This window comes from Harpia harpyja, chromosome 3 (genome assembly GCF_026419915.1).
Source record: "Harpia harpyja isolate bHarHar1 chromosome 3, bHarHar1 primary haplotype, whole genome shotgun sequence".
NCBI lineage: Eukaryota > Metazoa > Chordata > Aves > Accipitriformes > Accipitridae > Harpia > Harpia harpyja.
In genome coordinates, this window is record NC_068942.1 from 46377789 (window position 1) to 46394639 (window position 16851).

The window sequence follows — 16851 nt, forward strand, 5'->3', positions numbered from 1 at the left end:
AACAAGTAGATCACACAGTAAAATGATACTCAACTCAAAAAAGCAATACAGCAGCAGCATGACTGCTGATTTTGTTACTTATCAGGGAGAATTTACCATATTTCAATATTTTTTGTCAGAACTACTTTATTAATAAACTGCAACATGAAAAATCCCTGACCACAGTAGCAACGATGGCAAAAAATACTGAAAGACAGCCAACTTCAAACATCTTTTTCTAAAATAAAAATAATTTTTTTTTTTAAATTCCTTTACTCATCTTTTAGCCACATTTTTCTATTCACAAAGATAAGTTTATGACATATGAGCTACAACAGAATAAATCCTTTGCAATTGTCTATTACTGTATCTACTGCTATGAAATAGTTACTTATTTCACTGCTAAAATGAAATCCAATCCTTCCTCTGCAAACAAGCCCCCCCAGTTAGAACTGTAAAGCCCAAGGCATTCCACATTCATATAACCACAACTACTAAAATAAGAACTGCACTGAAAACTCAGCTGAATTCTGCTACATGGTTTGCAAGGTTGGAATCAATTTTCAGTTACTGTTTACTTGAACTGGGTATGTACCGATGATCTATTGACCTGTCAGGACTTAAGCTTTCATCAGTTTAGTAGCATCCCTTTATTAATTCAAGAAATCTATAGCGCTAATAGACCATCGCATCTCCAAAATTAAAGAACAGTACATCAGAAAGATACGTCCCAGCAGTCAGCAGCACTGAGCAGGATTTGCATGTATATAGGTGGGAGAACAGCCAAACTAAATTGTACCACCTGCCTGTAACAGGTTGACATTTAGAAGATTCTCAAACACCAAATCCCCTGCTTGAAAGTAAGACCGAAGCCAGGAGGCAATTCAGAATAGAAAGAATAGCACAATATGCATATATCTGACATATGCAAAGTAAAATACCTTTCCCACGTTACTATTCAGAAGGCAAGGTGATCATGCATGTATAAAAAAAAGGATGAATCTCAATAATTAAAAAACCACAAATAATCTGCTGTTCAGTTTGACAGGTAACTGAGGTATTCTCTAATTTTCCATATTGCAGAATACACTTTATCAAAGAATACCTGTCAAGGCAGAGAGAACAGTTATCTCCCTTTCTCTGCAGAGAAAGAAATTCAAAACTGTACTGTGTATGTCATTCATCAAAAACATGTTATCGTACATGTAACTCACAACTGTATCTACACATTGCTGGAGCAAGCATGATTCTTGCTTTGGAAAATTAACATTAGGAAAACCTATGACACATTTGTAGCTCCTTTCAATGAGATCAGAAGTCAAACTGGGATTTAAAGCCCTACAGGCCAATAGCTATCCTGGGGTCAGTTGTGAGCAGACTGAGTATATATCACATGATTTAGTGGTTACTTAGAGAATTTGAGCCTTGGATTTCCTATCAATTGTCCACACCACAGTCATTACAAAAAAGAAAAAAAAATTCCAGAACACACTGTTAAACTGGTAACTTCCAAAAATACTGAAAAAATTGAGGAAATTCTTGGTTATTGAACAGAATGAACAAAATATCTGGCTAAAACAGTTCTTTTGAAAGTATCTGCAGAAAAATTGGCAATCAAAATAGAAGCATAGTATGAAAATGGAAAAAAGGCTTGATGCGGCAAGACTGAATGACAAGCAACCCCTGTCAAACCTGTAAAGTTGACAGGCTTAGGAAACTGAAAGCAGAATATTATCCCATTTCAGCATATAACTTCCACAGCTGTGTATTTCTCACTTTTAAAAAGGCAAAATGAGCAAATCAAATGTGTTCACCTGTAACATTTCCAAATAGTGAAGAAACATACTGTAAATTCTGCTTTCACCAAGAATTCAATGTTTGCTAGTAATTACTTGAATCATTTCAGTCCTCAGCAACAATGGAAAGCTATTGTTAATAACAAACATACCTGGGAACTTATAAAATCCCTTAAAATAGATACAAGTTCTAAGCTTCATATGTTTTTCCATCTTTCTCTTTTTTTCCTATTCGGGAGGAATTCAAGTATCACTATTCCTACATACAGTAGGAAAAAAAGGCACAACGGCATAGAGTGACTGTGCTACAGCCACAGAAGTCAACTGTTGAGCTGGCGTTATAACTAAGGTCTCTTGCCCTTCAGTTCAGCATTAGATGAACGAGATCACACTGAAACACTTCCCGTGTAATTGCTGTTTGCTTTGACAGGTATAGCCACTTACAATATTCAAATTAATCTGAAGACTGCAGAAAGCTCTCATTTTTAGAGTCAGTATTGCTTTTCATACTGTGAAATAACTCTGAGAATAACATGAACCTTTATATCTGCCTTTAAACAGGGATAAAGCTTGCACTATTTACACATGCACTGTATTTTAAGAGCATGCATAGTCCGAACTTTCATTAATTAGAAACATTCTTAAGAAAGAAAGTCAGTCTCTCCTTCTTTAGGAGTAATGCAACTTATACTTCCAATGTGGATGTATTCCATTATATTATACCACACATGTTTTTAGAACTATTTAGGTCCAGTGTATATTTCTCAAGGAAGTGAAAAGCTCTTACCTCTCCGCAGCGTTGTTTTGCCAGTTGACCTAGTCTGGATTTTAATTCATTTATCTTCTCCTTTGACAAGCCTTTTGAATTTTTTAGTTGTATTTCAGGGACACTGAGGGACAGCAACAAAACATAAAAAAGTCCTCATCAGAAAAACTGAGTGTAAAAAAGCAACAGAAGGTTGATAAGAATGGTGGGTGAGGGAAAAGGAACGGAATTCGTAGTCAATTGTCAATTAGTCGATGCTCAAATTAGCAGTACATAAATATTACATATACAGTATAGAATAAAGCCAGAAATACTGTTTTATATTCCCTACCATCAAATTTTCTGGCTGCAGATTACCTGTCAGTTATACTTAACAGGAGAACTACCAAAGAAACCCTGCAGACTCTTATAACTCAGCTCTTAACCACTAATTTACATAACAGTCCCTGAAAAATATTACTAGCATAACATTTAGGTGTTTAAAATTTATTTATCACCACTACGCAGGTTACACAAATCTAAAGAAATATATGCAATAAATAAGTAACAGCTAAATTTAAAGCATGTGTAAAATCAAGTAAACAAGTAAAATGTCTGTAGTTATGCTATCTTAAATAAAAAAAAAATTAGAGTAGCTGTTATGTCGTGTGCTACAGGGTGTAACTGAGCTATCACTCGGCAAGGAATAACACTTCCCTTGTACACCACTCATGCCAAAGCACAAATGGACGGGCTAAAGGGAGTTATGCTTTGGACACAACCAGTGGCATAAGGACTGAACAAAATGGGGCACAGAGCAACACTTAACCCAGAAATTACTTGCCAACCCAAAATGCTGGGGGACTGATCACCTGCAATTCTTTTTACATTTTCTATGGAGCACTCTTCCAAAAGGTTAATCCAGCAGAAAACAGAAACAGCAGATACAACTAAGACAGCAGATTGCTTTAAAAATGAAGATTCAGTCCCTACCTCAGCAGGTCATGAGCTGAAAAAGTTTAAAAAGGGCACTAAGATGCTAGCAGATACACCCGTGTTTACGTCTCTCCAAGCTACCAATTGCGACTGCAGTCTTGCACTGACAAATGCATCCCTATTATTCTCCACTGCACAAAAGACCACATCTAAATCAGGTGCCAAATTTTATAGTTGCCTATTATAAAATACCACAGGCTTAACAAATACTGACATGCAGAAAACAAAAATAAGAGTGATAAATAGAACTACATGTTTTTTCAGCTTACACTTTACTATGGAAAACAGAGAAAAAATGGTTATATTTTAATGTTCACTCACGTGTCAGGGTAGGTATGTGGACACTTGACCCACAGATCAACTTTGGCATATACTTCATTATCACCAGTCAATCCCTGAGGACGCAGAACTAAATTAATTTCAGGTGGCTGTCGTACCTAAAATGGAAAACAAAACTTTTTATTTAAAAGGGTTTTTTCATTTTGTTTTAATGAAAGCACACAACTCTCACAACCTATATAACGGCAGAATTCAGGTTAGACCATCCAAACCATGAAAAAAATATATTAATGTATTGACATTGCTCAATGAGTGAACTGGTTCACCGATTATTACAGTTTATCCCATATATTTTTAGAACTTTTTCTAATAACTGTAACTACACTTATCTGAAGAAGAATTCAGACTGAGCAAAAAGGAGGATTTATAATAAAACTCTTGTATTCTGCTTACTGTAGACTAGTAGTAGGAAAATGTTAAATAAATGTAACAGATTATTTATGGAGTATCACAAATTAAAGCATTCATTACGATACTGTTTCTTTTGTACTTGTTTTTAGATCACTAACAAACACCAGTCAATATATATGTTATTTTCTGATGTGGCAACAGACTATAACATCACACCTACATACACCTTGTCTGGCCAAACAAATAATGGATAATTTTTTTTTTATATTTCTGGTTTTGGCATAAAGTAGAATTTTAACAAGTATTGCCCTTCCCTCCCCATCCTGTTCAAATTGCCTACTCAAAATCAGAATAAAGTAAAACATGCCCATGTAAACATTCTAAACTTTTCCTTTTCAATTAGCAAATTAATTTTTTTTTTTTTAAATAAAACAACCCAGACCTTAGTAACATGACAAACAGGGAGGGAAATAAGACCACGCAGACTAACAAATACGGAAACAGGTTAAAAGATGGTCACTATCCCCTCTATTTTCCCTTTGCATTTCCAGTAGGGAAAAGAACAGGTTAAGTCGAGAGGATGTCAGGTATGAGTATAATAGGGACTGAGGTCTGCAACACTTCTGAAAACCCAGCAAATTACTAACAGCGTTTGCATCAAACGCCATGGAGAAAAAAAAAAAAAAATTAAGTTCAGGTTTGTAGCAGGGGCTATGATATATTTTGTAGAAACTAAAGACAAAAGAATGTAAAAAGAAACGACAATAGCAGTGAACTTGGGGAACTGAAAAGAGCGATCAGTACCTCCAGGTCCAGGAAAAAATGTATCAATTAGACATTGTGGACCCGAAAGAGAAACGAAAAAAAAGAGTAGTGAGTACTAGACCTGAGCGTTAGTTAGTTGTAATTAAAAAAAACCCAAAAACATACTATAAAAATTAAAGTATTAAGTTATCATGGAAAGAACCACGGTTTGCATAAACCACAGCATACAATAAATATGCAAAGATCAGCAACATGTATACCGATGAGATGAATCAATTAGCAGGTATGTAACTAGTCGGTTAAGGGACGAATTAAGAGGCAATTTTGAAAAAATCTGACAACTAATTAAAACGCGAGTTACACGCACAGCATTAATTATAGCGCAACGGATCGATCTAGAGGATTAACTGCAAAGGCAGTCAGTTACACGGCTGCCTACCGAAGGGGGGGAGGACAACGGGCACACAGCAAGAGGCACGATGCGCCAGGCAAGAAATCCAAGGACTCGACACCAGCGAGGCAGCACTAACACGGCTCCCAACCGCCCGCCACCAAGGCGGGCGCCACCAGCCACCCAGACCCGCCGGTAACAGAAGGGCCCGCTCTGCCTCCCGCTGCTTCCCCTTCGCCCGGGAGGAGGGAGAACGAGCGGCGCTGCCTTTCTAGCCATGAATGGGCGCAGGGAGCGGTAAGAGAGAGCAGCGACGAGGCCGCCGCGCTCGGAGGGGCCAGGCGAGGGGCAGCCCCGCGCCTGCGGACAGCGCGGCCGGGGCAGGGCGCCCCAGCCCCGGCCCCCGCGCCCGGCTGGCTCGGCGCAGGCGGCGCGCCGGCCGCGGGAACGCCGCTCGCTACCTTCCAGGCCTGGCTCTGCCGCAGATCCTGGAAGTCCTGCCCGTAAATGGACTCCAGCGCCTGGAGCTCGTTCTCCTGCCGCAGCTGGTAGCTCTCCGGCGGCTCCGCGGCCACCTCCGCCGGCAGCTTCTGCGCGCTGCTCGCCCGGGCCATGTCAGCTCCCCGGGCGGCGGCGGGCGGCAGCCATGGCGGACGGCCCCGTGGCAGAAGTGGCAGCAGCCCAGCGGCGGCCGCGCTCCGCCGCGCCCCGGCACCGCCCCCGCGGCGGCGGGAGGAGGAGCAGCCGGGGGGCCGCGGCCGCCCGGCCCGGCTGGGGGCCCGGACGTACGTCCGGTAGCGGCTGCTGCGGTAAAGGCCGGGGCCGGTCCCGCAGCTTTCGCAGGAGCTGTATGCCGGGGTGCGGCGGGCTGGCGGCGGCCTCGGCGCCGCGTTAGCCCCGGGCCGGGCGGGGACGTGGACCCGACGGCTCTGGGCGGCCTTTCTGGGGCTCTGCCACCTCGTGAGGGACCGCGACACATTGCCCGCCGCTGCCGCCGTGCCCTGCTCAACCCCTGCGGCCGCTCGTGGTCCCGCCTGCCTCCTCCCAGAGGCCCCTTCCTCATGGCTGCGCAGGCCCAGAGTAGCTGTGCCTCATAGAATAAACATCTCTAGTTGGAAGGGACCCATAAGGATCATTGAGTCCAACTCCCTGCTACCCGCAGGACTACCTAAAACTAAACCATGTGCCTAAGAGCGTCGTCCAGACGCTCCTTGAGCCTGACAGGCTTGGTGCCGTGACCGCTTCCCCTGGGGAGCCTGTTGCGGCAACCAACCACCCTCTCGGTGAAGAACCTTTTCCTGATGTCCAGTCTGAACTTCCCCAAGATACGCCTCCAGGTGTATCTGCAGATACAGAGATATGCACCAAATATGACTAGTTACTGTGGCAGATTTTTTTTTGTAGACCTTGAGAAAGATTTGCAAAGGGGAGAAAGAATCACAAAATTCAGAATGGATTTCATGTAGAGCTGGGGCAGGATCTAAGTTCACATGGAAACTAAAAAACATTTCCCCCGATGATTGCTTTGATGACTATGAGGAGGTGGAGCACGAGCACCGTTAGTCTTTGGCTGGTTGAACCACAAACACGAAGTGAGGCTGGACCCTGTGAGCACCCCCTCAGCCCCTGGGTCTCCTTGGTGGGACTTCCCAGAGAGAGGCACTGGGGGTTGTCAGGAGAGCGGTGGTAAGCAGAGAAGAAAACGTCTTGTTCTTCAGGCGCTTCATGTGGTAACTACTGAACAGGAGGATCACTGCAAGATGTCGTAGCCTTTCAAGTTTTGGGATCTTAATGAAAAAACCCCAAGTAAATTCATACATACAAGCTTATTTATTAGGTGTGTAATCCCCAGGCAAAGAATGCTACAGCAGTCTGTAGCTCGCTACCATGCACCCATATACTATACTTAGGTGATTTAATTTGTTAGGAAATGTAGGAAACAAGTGTGGTCCACCAAAACTGAATGAACTGAATCTTGTTTTCCTTCTGCCTTAAACCTAGTCATGTTCATACCAGGATCCCCATTAGTTATAATATCTTTCCCCTAAAGATCAAATTCTGTCATCTTAATTGAAAACAAAGTAAGTTTCAGGGCCATACATTATTTTAAATCTCTACTGTTGCAGTATAATGGACTCAATTTTTCTTTACTTTTGTAATTGCATGAAACATCTTCTGATGCTTCTCTTTATTTTACTTACAAGGTTTGTATCAATGGAGTTTTGGTGATCTTCACTTTACTCTCTGACCTTTGAGTACAGACTTTTTGTTATAAACAGACCACTTAAGGAGGGACTTACTCTAATGAATAGTTTCTATAGCTGTCAATTTGTCCTTCTGAAATGGAAAGCTTGTTACATGCATACTTTGTTTATTTTTCTGTTTCACTTAAAATATGTATGGTCCCAGCTGGGATTATAACTTATTTAATAACTGGTAGGTTCATAATGTCATTACTATCTAACCAAACCCAAATCTTAACTGTATCACTGTTCTGATCCTGTTCTCTGTTCCTTACCATGTCTGGGAATGCCTGGAATGTGCCTTTAGTGGTAGCGTTTTTCTTTTTTTTTTTTTTTTTTTTTTTTGGTGGGAAATGCATGACTAAAAGCTGTGTAGTTTATCTGGCAACAACAGAGATCTCCTTTTGCACAGCCAAATGTGACCTGGGCACTGTAATTGTCCACTAGAGTTTCTTACGCCTTCTTAGAAGTAACTGCTGTATTTGACCCACTGGTGCCATTGGGTTTGCTCATCTATCAATTTGTATAAATAGTCTCTCTGTATTAAAGACTAGAAATAAAAGTTTCTAGGCCACAGATTCATCTTCTCTCCCACACAAAGGCACAGCAAGAATTGCCAGCTTGAAGATATGATGCAGTAAGTAATCAAGAAACTTCAGTAAAATTTTCTTTAACAGAAATTACGGGTTTACACTTCCCAAGCACTTTGTGTGGGGCTTACAGCCCAGCATGTGGAAATGTCTCCTGTGTTACACTGCATAACAAGGGGTGGGTCAGGTAACGTTATGCATTGTTAAAGCTGCCTGACTGTTCCCGTTCATTGTGACTTGGCAAAATTTTAACCAGTTGGGATTAAATGTTCTAGACCAGATGTCTACTTCAGGCTATTTTATTTTTTTCTCTTAATTTCTTCTGCAACGATTCATTGTTTCCAAGAAGAAAGCCAGAGAAAAATAACATCATAATAAAAACATTCTGAAAATTTCTTTTAAAAAATCTCGTGTACCCCAGCAGAAGTGTGAAAACTTGATGGGTGAGGGGGAAGAGATGATGTTTTTCAGTGCTGTGGCTTTGCTAGCTAGCCTTGTGAAAACCTGCATAAAGTAAACCAAATTATACTATTTGAAGAAAAAAAAAAAAAAGTATTCACATGCTCCACGCAGATTTACTGGAGTACAATGAATGTCACTGAAGAGTCCGCCTGCCCGCAACATGTGCCACACTGCATCTGGACAGAAGCTTCCCTTTGAAAATTTAAGACAGAATTAAAAACTCTCATATCCCACAACACTGAAATTTAATTCTAGCCATTAAAATTTAATTATGTGAGATGTGAGAGTGTGCCTTCACTTCCCCACGTGCACGGTAAGGGGAGGCGAGTGTCCCTAGGTGAAGTGCAGGAGAGAAGGGAAGGGTCCCAGAGTGGGGAGCTGAAGAAAGGGGCTGCTGTGTGAAGGAAAGTGCCTTGCAGGCAGCTGGGAGGTAAAGGGAGGGGAGGGGGTCAGAGTCCGGTCACAGAGATTGGCCAAAATGGCCACAGGAATGTTGAGGGACCAAAAGGAGAAGAAGCCAATTCGGGAGTCCCAGGAAACAAAGACAAGGGGAAGGCACAGTGGAAGCTGCTGACTATTGCCTGGGGAAGGTGGGAAAAAACTGGGACTGGCTGGACAAAGTGAATGGGTTGGGAGTAGGGGTGAGAGGAAAGGGTAGGAAGGTGAGTGAGCCTGGGGCCAGGCTGGGAGTAGGGAAGAGACATGAATTACTAGAAAAGAGCCTGGAGCAATTAGCTGAGACACGCACACTCCCAGAGGAGCAAGAGGAGGCTGCGAAGGAAGGCTAGGGCCCAAACACATGGAGGTGCAACGGAGATTTGGCCAACAGCCTCCAGGGCCTGCGGTGGCATGGAGTGGTGGCAGTCCCTGTTTCCCTGTGGTCAGCAAACATCTTTGAACCCACGGCAGAGCCCTCAACTCTCTCCTGTACCTTCTGAGCCCAGAGGAGACAGGATGCAGATCACAGAAATGCATTTTGTCGGTTTGGGGTCCCTGAAAAAGCCTTGCTGTGCAGGGGTTATACTCATGGGTTGCTGTTCTTCCAGGGGGCACTTCCAGACTCACTGGGCAATGGCTGAAGAACCTTTTTTGGCTGGATTTTTAACTAGCCATCCTCCCAACAATCTTCAAATTAAAAAGCAAACGTGCACCCGATATATGGGTCCACACTTTCTGCACAATTAAACCCCATACTTCTTACGCCTACAGAGGAGCTTTCCCGGCCAATTAGGTATTTAAAAAAAAAAATCCATTTTAACAAATAAAACCTATATCTAGAAGTTAGGGCAGTCTTTCGGAATTCTGTCCTCAGAATTACGGACCTGTTTTAAAATACCGGTTTAAAAACTCTACCTCCCAGACGGCACTTGCCTACCGACGACGAGCTGCGGTCGCAGGGCGGCCCTGCCCGGCTGTGACTGCTCGTCTGCCGCGACAGGGGTTTCCCGCCTTCCGCAGCAACACCCGCCCCGGCGCCCCCGAGCAAAATGGCGGCCCTACCAGCCCCGCTGACTGCCGCGGCCACGTGATGGCGGCACCCCCCGCCCCTCGGGAGGGCGGCGGAGGCGGGAGCTCGGCGTCCCGCCCCGCCGCGCCACCGCCTCCCGCGGGCGGCGGGGCTTGGCGGCCGTACGCAGTGTGGAGTGGCGGAGCCGCGGGCAGTGGCAGCGGCGGCGCAGGTCGGCGCCCCTCGGCGCCCGGGCCGGGATGTTGGCGCCTGTACGAGCAGGAGCGTCACCGCCAGCCGCGCTTGGTGCGGGGCGCGCTCAGAGCGGGTCACGCAGGATCGTACGGAGGCTTTTTGCTTCATTGGAGGCTCGAGTGCCTCCCGCCTTGGGATTCAAAACCAAACTAATTTTCGCCGAGAAATAGCTGGAATGCAGTGGAAGCCATTGAGCAGTCGTTTGCTTCTCTGGAGGCTGTGTAGGGGTCTTCTTGGCGCCCAGCGTCGCGCAGAGCAAGGAGGGACGCGGGACGGAGCCACGTCTCACCACAGGAGGAGTGGGCAGAAGGAGAGAAGAGAGCGCTAGGAGATGTGCCATGGGGAAAGAGATCTTTCCTCTCTCAGGGTTGTGAGAAAAGCTAACGCCAAGGCTGAGAGTGGAGTGGGGGGACAGAGCTTGTGGTCCATCAACTTTTCCAGACCGGTTTTAATGTATAGTAAGGCCGTGTGCGTGCGAGCGTGTACGCGGCGGGCGCGAGGTGACCTTCTGGCGGGGTTAGGAAGATGAGCCACGGTGTGGACTGTAGTTTCCTCATTCACGTTCATTGCAGTAAAACATGCTGAGGAAACGCTGTGGTACTGTGAAGCAAGAAATATGGGACAGCTAATTGCAAGGAGGAGCCTGCTTTATTTTCTGCTTTTCTTTACTGGCTATCATGATTTACAAGGTAGAAACGTGAAAAGCCAACCCTGCTTTCCGGGACACAGAAATGTGGTGAAGATGCCTCGGAGTGTCAGAAATGGAGCTTTATCCTCAGAAGCACCTTTTTGCCTGTGGGCTCCATTCAGTCGTTAAAGGCAAGGGCTCAATAACCTGTGGTGATTAGGTGGCAGCAAGGAAGGCAGGAACTTCGCCATGGGGTACGACAAAGGCTGGATCTCGAGGAATGAGAGCGAGCATGCCCCGTACCAGGCTGTCACCAGAGCTCTGGAGATGAGGAACTCCTCGGCTGGGCAGATGGTGTGGCAGGGTGGGAACAGCAGTGAGGCTGGTGCCGCGGAGGGCGAGGAGCATGGCGAAGAGCAGACCTACAGGCATTTCACTACCACGGTGCAAATTGTCATTTTCGTGGGCTCTTTGCTGGGTAAGTGAGTGTTGCTGGAGTTTTTTGTTGATGTGGTTTGTTTATCCTTATGGTCAGGGACTGCAGACCAAATGGTAACTAACATCGTTTGCTGCTTAGTGACTCTTCTTTTCGCATTTTAGGTCCTCAGGTGTATGATTTCAAGTTCCTTGTGGGTTTTTGATGTGTAAAAGCTGTTACTGTAAAATGCCATTCATCACAGATGAGAACGGGTACATTATACATTTGTATTGCTTGGTAAACTTTTCCATCAGAATTTAAATGGGCAAAAATTAAATGGGTTGATTACACCCTTATTTTCAACTGTAATGGGATCTGTTCTCTTTACCGTAGAAAAAGGGTGTGGAGTATTTTAAACAAGTTTTACTGAATTTCTGTTTCACACTGCAGTAATTCTGTATTTGTGTCCTGCGGCTTTTAAATTAATCCTTTGGAAGTACTTTATGCTTTACACTTTATGCTGTAAATATGTATAACCATGTGCAATCCTGCATACTTGTTATCCTTCAAGTAGGAATCATAGACTTTAGATATGTGGTAGTAAACTAGTAATATATTGCCATAGAACTTTACAAACGTGTGTACATATGCTTTCTAGGTGCTTATAGTATATTGTTTTGTTAGGAATACACGGGCATTTCTTAAAAAAAAAAAGCAAAATAAGCCTTATGGTGAGTCAAGTTAGCACTGTTTGGGAGATCAGTAAGCTAGATTTCAGTAAAATGCCACTACTATCTAAATCATTCAAAGCTGGTTACTGGAAATGATGAGGCTTTTGACACAAGGCTTGACTGAGAAAGTCTCCAGCTGTCTTAGGAGAGTTCAGCAGGACTTTGCTGATGGTCATTTGCTCTTATTATCAAGGATTTGTTTTTGTTTTTCCTGATCTTGAGTAATGCTAAAATCCATTTCTGTGGTCATGGTAATTAATTCTAATATTGATTTTTTCTTGGTAATATTTAATATCACTTAAATAATTTCTAAGAAGATGGTAAGCATAGTCTTGGAACAGCATTGAGCTCTGGGCTCAGTCAGTGATACACTTATGTTACTGTAAATCACTGAGTCTTTTGGCCTCAATTATTCCTCTGTGCAGTGGGGGTAATCCTCATGGTTCTTCCTTTTTTTGTATTTAGTGCATAGGTGGTGTGGGGAAGGGACTCTCTTTTCCATATGTTGGATAGTGCCTGGCACAAAATGGTAGCCAGCAAATAGTGTCCTAAAAATAACAAGATGAATGTATTGCTGTTCCCTCTTTACTGAATGGAAACAAAGCCACAAAGAAGCTGAAGCCCCGATCCCCAGAAGGTCTTAGGATTTCGGTGCCTGCATGCTCAGCCCTCATACGTGCCAGATGTTTTGCTTATGCATGTGCTGCACACTGTCTCTGCTTCAGCAGGGGAGAACAGCTTGATATTTACCTCATACTTAGGCTTGCACAAATGTCGTTAATTAAGTTTTCCTCTTCATTTGTTCTCTGCCATGGTCCTTAGAGCGTGGGTGCCATCCAGCTCTTTTCTCCATCAGGTGAGCCCCTCAGTTGAGCTGCAGAATAGCAGTTCTTTGGTCCAGTGAGTCTTGGGTTCCTCTTTGCAGAGGGGAAACCCTTCAAGGGGAATTAGAACTATCCTTCCCCCTAAAGCATGAGATGGGGGGCACTCTCCTCAGAGGTAGGATGTGTGGGTTTGAATCCTTTCAGGTTTGGGTGGATGTGCAACTTGTACATCCCACAACGTCAGTGCGTGCTCAAGCCACTTTGCTATTGGATAAAATAGCACTACCCTTTTAAAAGGAAGAAATGATTTCTACTTCCAGCTTGAAAAGGAACAAACATATATGCCTCAATCTTGATAATGAATACTGGGGTCTGACATAAGCAGCAGTTTACAGCATGGAGAGGTCCAGGTCCTACAAGAGGCAAGAATCACATTCGGGGTTGTGAATTTAATTTGGGTTCCTTCTGTGCAGAAGAATGTGATAGTGATAGTCAGTTGTGAGAGAGATGTACGCTATGTTTTTTTCTCCTGTTTAAGACCTTATTTGAGACCTGTGGGGAGACTTGTAACAGTAGGAGGAATTCTTGTGTTAGTTTTTGGTGTGTTGTGAAAGGATGGTGCTATGGTGTTTCATGATACCTGCCGAGGGCAAGGAAGTCAAACTGTTCTTCTTTATGGTTACTTTAGAATACATTGAAAGCACATCCTCTATTTATTTATTTATTTTAGGTAGCAATAACAATGATACTAGATTCTAGAATTTTTGTCTTTAGAAGGGATTATGTAGTTGTCACAAGCTTGCCAAAGCTTGAACTTGGATGTGACCTTAACATGTACGTCAGAGGATCTAACTGGTAGAATCAACCAGAAGTATCAAGAAGAGGCTTGCTAACTGGCAGATTTTTTCCTATCGTTTTTTGTCCTCATTTGTAGCAAGTTTTCATTGTTAAAAATTTCTGAGTTTGTAAAGAATCAGATTATTCCAAGTTTGGAATGGACAAAACCATAATTATTAGTCTAAAAATCACTTATAATTTGGGGCAGTTAGAGATGAGAGTACTTCAGATAACTTGGTCATGAGTTACTGAGTTAATGAAGCTATAATGTGCTTAAATGCTACAGTTTTAAATAGCTGTTCATGTGACTTTGAGTCTGCAGAAACTTCCTACTGTTGCTCTTCCACTGCTTGTGTGGAAGTTCTCACTTAGCAGACTACCTATGATTTTAATATTCAAGGACTGAGGAATAGGATGCAGTAAATCTGCATCTCTATACTTTGAACCCAGCTGGTACTACCTGTTATGCACTCCTTTGGCTGTAGCCTACCACAAGGTTTCCGCACAAGATGGGAGGCATTGGAGGGAGGAATTTGGTCAATTTAGTTACCCTGATCAGCAGGTCAGTTTGCTTCTATGAAGGAAAGATTTGCAGTATATTCAAGACTTGCAAGCCATTTCTGTCTGTGATGCTTAGCTGAGTGCATGAACTGGGGAATTCATCTGGGGAGCTTTAAATGCTTTGCACATGTTGATGAACTTATTTACCAGATGCATAAGGTGAGGTACCAAGTGAGACTAGAAGGTCTTGTTAATGTTGTGTTCCTGTGCAGCTCCATGGCTGGTAATGGCAGTTCTCACAGTAATGGTATTTCCTAGCCTGTAAGCTATCAACTTAGGGCAGGGCTAGAACGAAACAGTGAAAACGGTTGCCACCGGTGTTTCTCATTCCAGTGCAGGTGTAGAGATGTGTTTCTGGTGTGGGGTCAGGTGACTTGCACTCACTAGTCTGCTTAGGCCATAGCTGTGCAGGTACAGTATGATTAAATCTGTTGCTTCTACGAAAAGTTACTATAGGAGAATAGAAGCCAAAATAATTATGCTGCTTCTGTCAACTCTCGTATATGAATGACTGTTCTTTGGACCCCTCAATTGCCCCTAACTGGCTTAGCAAAAGGAAAGCTAATGTGTTGAATTTCTGTGTGTAATGCAGCAACTTTCACTACCTTAAATATGAGGGAAAGTGAAAGGCACCAATGGGGAGAAGTAGCTGATTTTACTGGCCGCTGGAATGATGCAGACAGGAGCAGTGAGTGTGACATGAGAAGCAACATAAGCTGTCAGTACTGATTCCCTTCGGTTGACTTAATTCTGTCTGGTAAAAGGTGTCAAGAGATTTGAGCTTTGCATGTCCTAACTTGTTTTGAAAGGCTGTAGAAGTCGTCATTGGAAGAACAAGAATGGTAGAGATTTGCTTTGAGATTGATTGCTTCACTTCCACTAAAAATCCTGCACAGATCTATCTGCTCTGCGGTCCCCTGTGTATTCTGCCTGACTCAGGTTAGATAATTTTTTACTGCCTTGTAAGAACTGTAGGAACTGTTTTATTTTGTCTAACCTGTGTTTCAGGCCAGTTCCCTCCACCTGCCACCAAATTGATGTGGCTAACATGACGAAGTCAGGATTGCTTGCATAAGTGAATGATGATTTGCAGTCACGGTAATACTGGCTAGGGTCCTTAGCTGGCAAATTCAAATGACTACTATTGAAGGGATGGCGTTGTTCATGTGGAGTTGATAAAAGGAAGGATAAAATAAAATTTAGATTTAGAACTACTGCTTTGTCAAATTACTAAAGTTTTGAAGATGGAAACCATATTCTCCATCCTCATGACTTTTTTTGGCATGTTACCCTGTTTGTCTGTCTCAGGGTTCTTGTTGCAGAGTCTTTCTTCTGAGTCTGTCCACTTCACAATGCTGTTCTGTCGCCTATTGCCATAGTAGCAGAGCACCATCAGTGATACAAATTCATAACATAAGCACAGTTTTTCATGCAGTTTCTAAAGTTGCTCCTCTTTGAGCAGGAGTAAAGTTCTGCTTGGGATTATTTTTTCTTCTTTAAATCAAAAAAAGAGATTTGATGAGTTTTGCTGATTGTGTAGGGATTTATTTAGAAGACGACTGACAAGTACCATTTGCATGGTAGAGAAGGAAAATCTGTAGTGTTCCCATGTCCATGGGAAGTTGGTTCCTCTTGCTGGAGAATGGTTAGGCTTCAGCTTTTGTATCATTTGTTGTCATCATAATGGTTGGCATGTCCCAGGGCAATCCAGGGCACTGGTGATTGTGCCCACGACTCCCCCATTGTGCTAGCTTGTCTGTACCTTTGCCATGTATGGATAGGGCTTGTTCTCACAGGGCGAGTTGAGGAACCAGGAAGTTCAGGAGCCTTTCAAGGGGGCACCAGTTTTTGTTGCCTGCTACTGTGGCGAAGAGAAGTTTATGATTTGACTGACGGAGATCAATGGGCCAGGATAGTGAGACTGCTGGCTTCTGCCATAGTCACTAACAGACTGGGAGCTACATCTGACTGTGCAGATGTATCTGCATTGGCTTTACATATAAGAGGACCCTAAGGTAAAGAAATTTCCATCATTTGAGAAGCATGCTGCACAGCAATTCTGTTAGACTGCCCTAGGAAAGTGTTTCTTGTTTTTTGTTTCCCATTCTCCCCCTTCTGAGATCTGTGTAAACTGGGTGCATTCTAGATTTTCTCCTGTTCTCTCATCGTGAAGACCATAGTGAGATGGAGCTCATGCAGTGATCTCACTCTTCCATTTTGGCGGGCATATCTCAGGCTGTTTGGGCTTCTAATGTACAGAGCATGCTGTGAGGATCAACTGCAGCATGGCAGGACTGCAACTAGCACTACAATATGTTTCAGTAATGCACAGCAGAGCAGCCAGGCTGCAAAGGGGATCACCAGTGCTGTTGGTGTTACTCATCACAACTCACAGTCAGAAGAAATAGAGGCTTTGGATCTTTCAGTGTGAGGTCAGAGGAGTAGAGCAAAGGTTATAGGTTGTTTTTCATTGGATTTAAGAATTTAAATTTG

At 43.5% G+C, this 16851-nt stretch overlaps 2 protein-coding genes across 12 annotated transcripts in view; one reads left to right on the plus strand and one right to left on the minus strand.

Moving 5' to 3' along the window:
• EIF2AK4 (eukaryotic translation initiation factor 2 alpha kinase 4) overlaps positions 1–6054 on the minus strand; it is a 40679-nt gene extending 34625 nt beyond the window's left edge. For 8 of the 11 annotated variants that reach the window (XR_008234465.1, XR_008234464.1, XR_008234466.1 and 5 more), the window contains exons 1-3: positions 5824–6054; positions 3838–3953; positions 2563–2665 (exon numbers count right to left, since the gene is read on the minus strand). Coding sequence is in view for 7 of the 11 variants with exons in the window: in XM_052782448.1 (XP_052638408.1) it covers positions 2563–2665; positions 3838–3953; positions 5824–5976 (372 nt within the window). In the remaining 4 variants the exon portion in view is untranslated. The remainder of the gene's footprint in view (positions 1–2562; positions 2666–3837; positions 3954–5823) is intronic. The other 3 variants (XM_052782444.1, XM_052782442.1, XM_052782443.1) reach the window with 3 other exon arrangements.
• A 4284-nt stretch (positions 6055–10338) lies between these two features.
• GPR176 (G protein-coupled receptor 176) overlaps positions 10339–16851 on the plus strand; it is a 45271-nt gene continuing 38758 nt past the window's right edge. The window contains exons 1-2 of the mRNA XM_052782451.1: positions 10339–10580; positions 10932–11465. Of these exons, the coding sequence (XP_052638411.1) occupies positions 11237–11465 (229 nt within the window). The 5' untranslated portion in view covers positions 10339–10580; positions 10932–11236. The remainder of the gene's footprint in view (positions 10581–10931; positions 11466–16851) is intronic.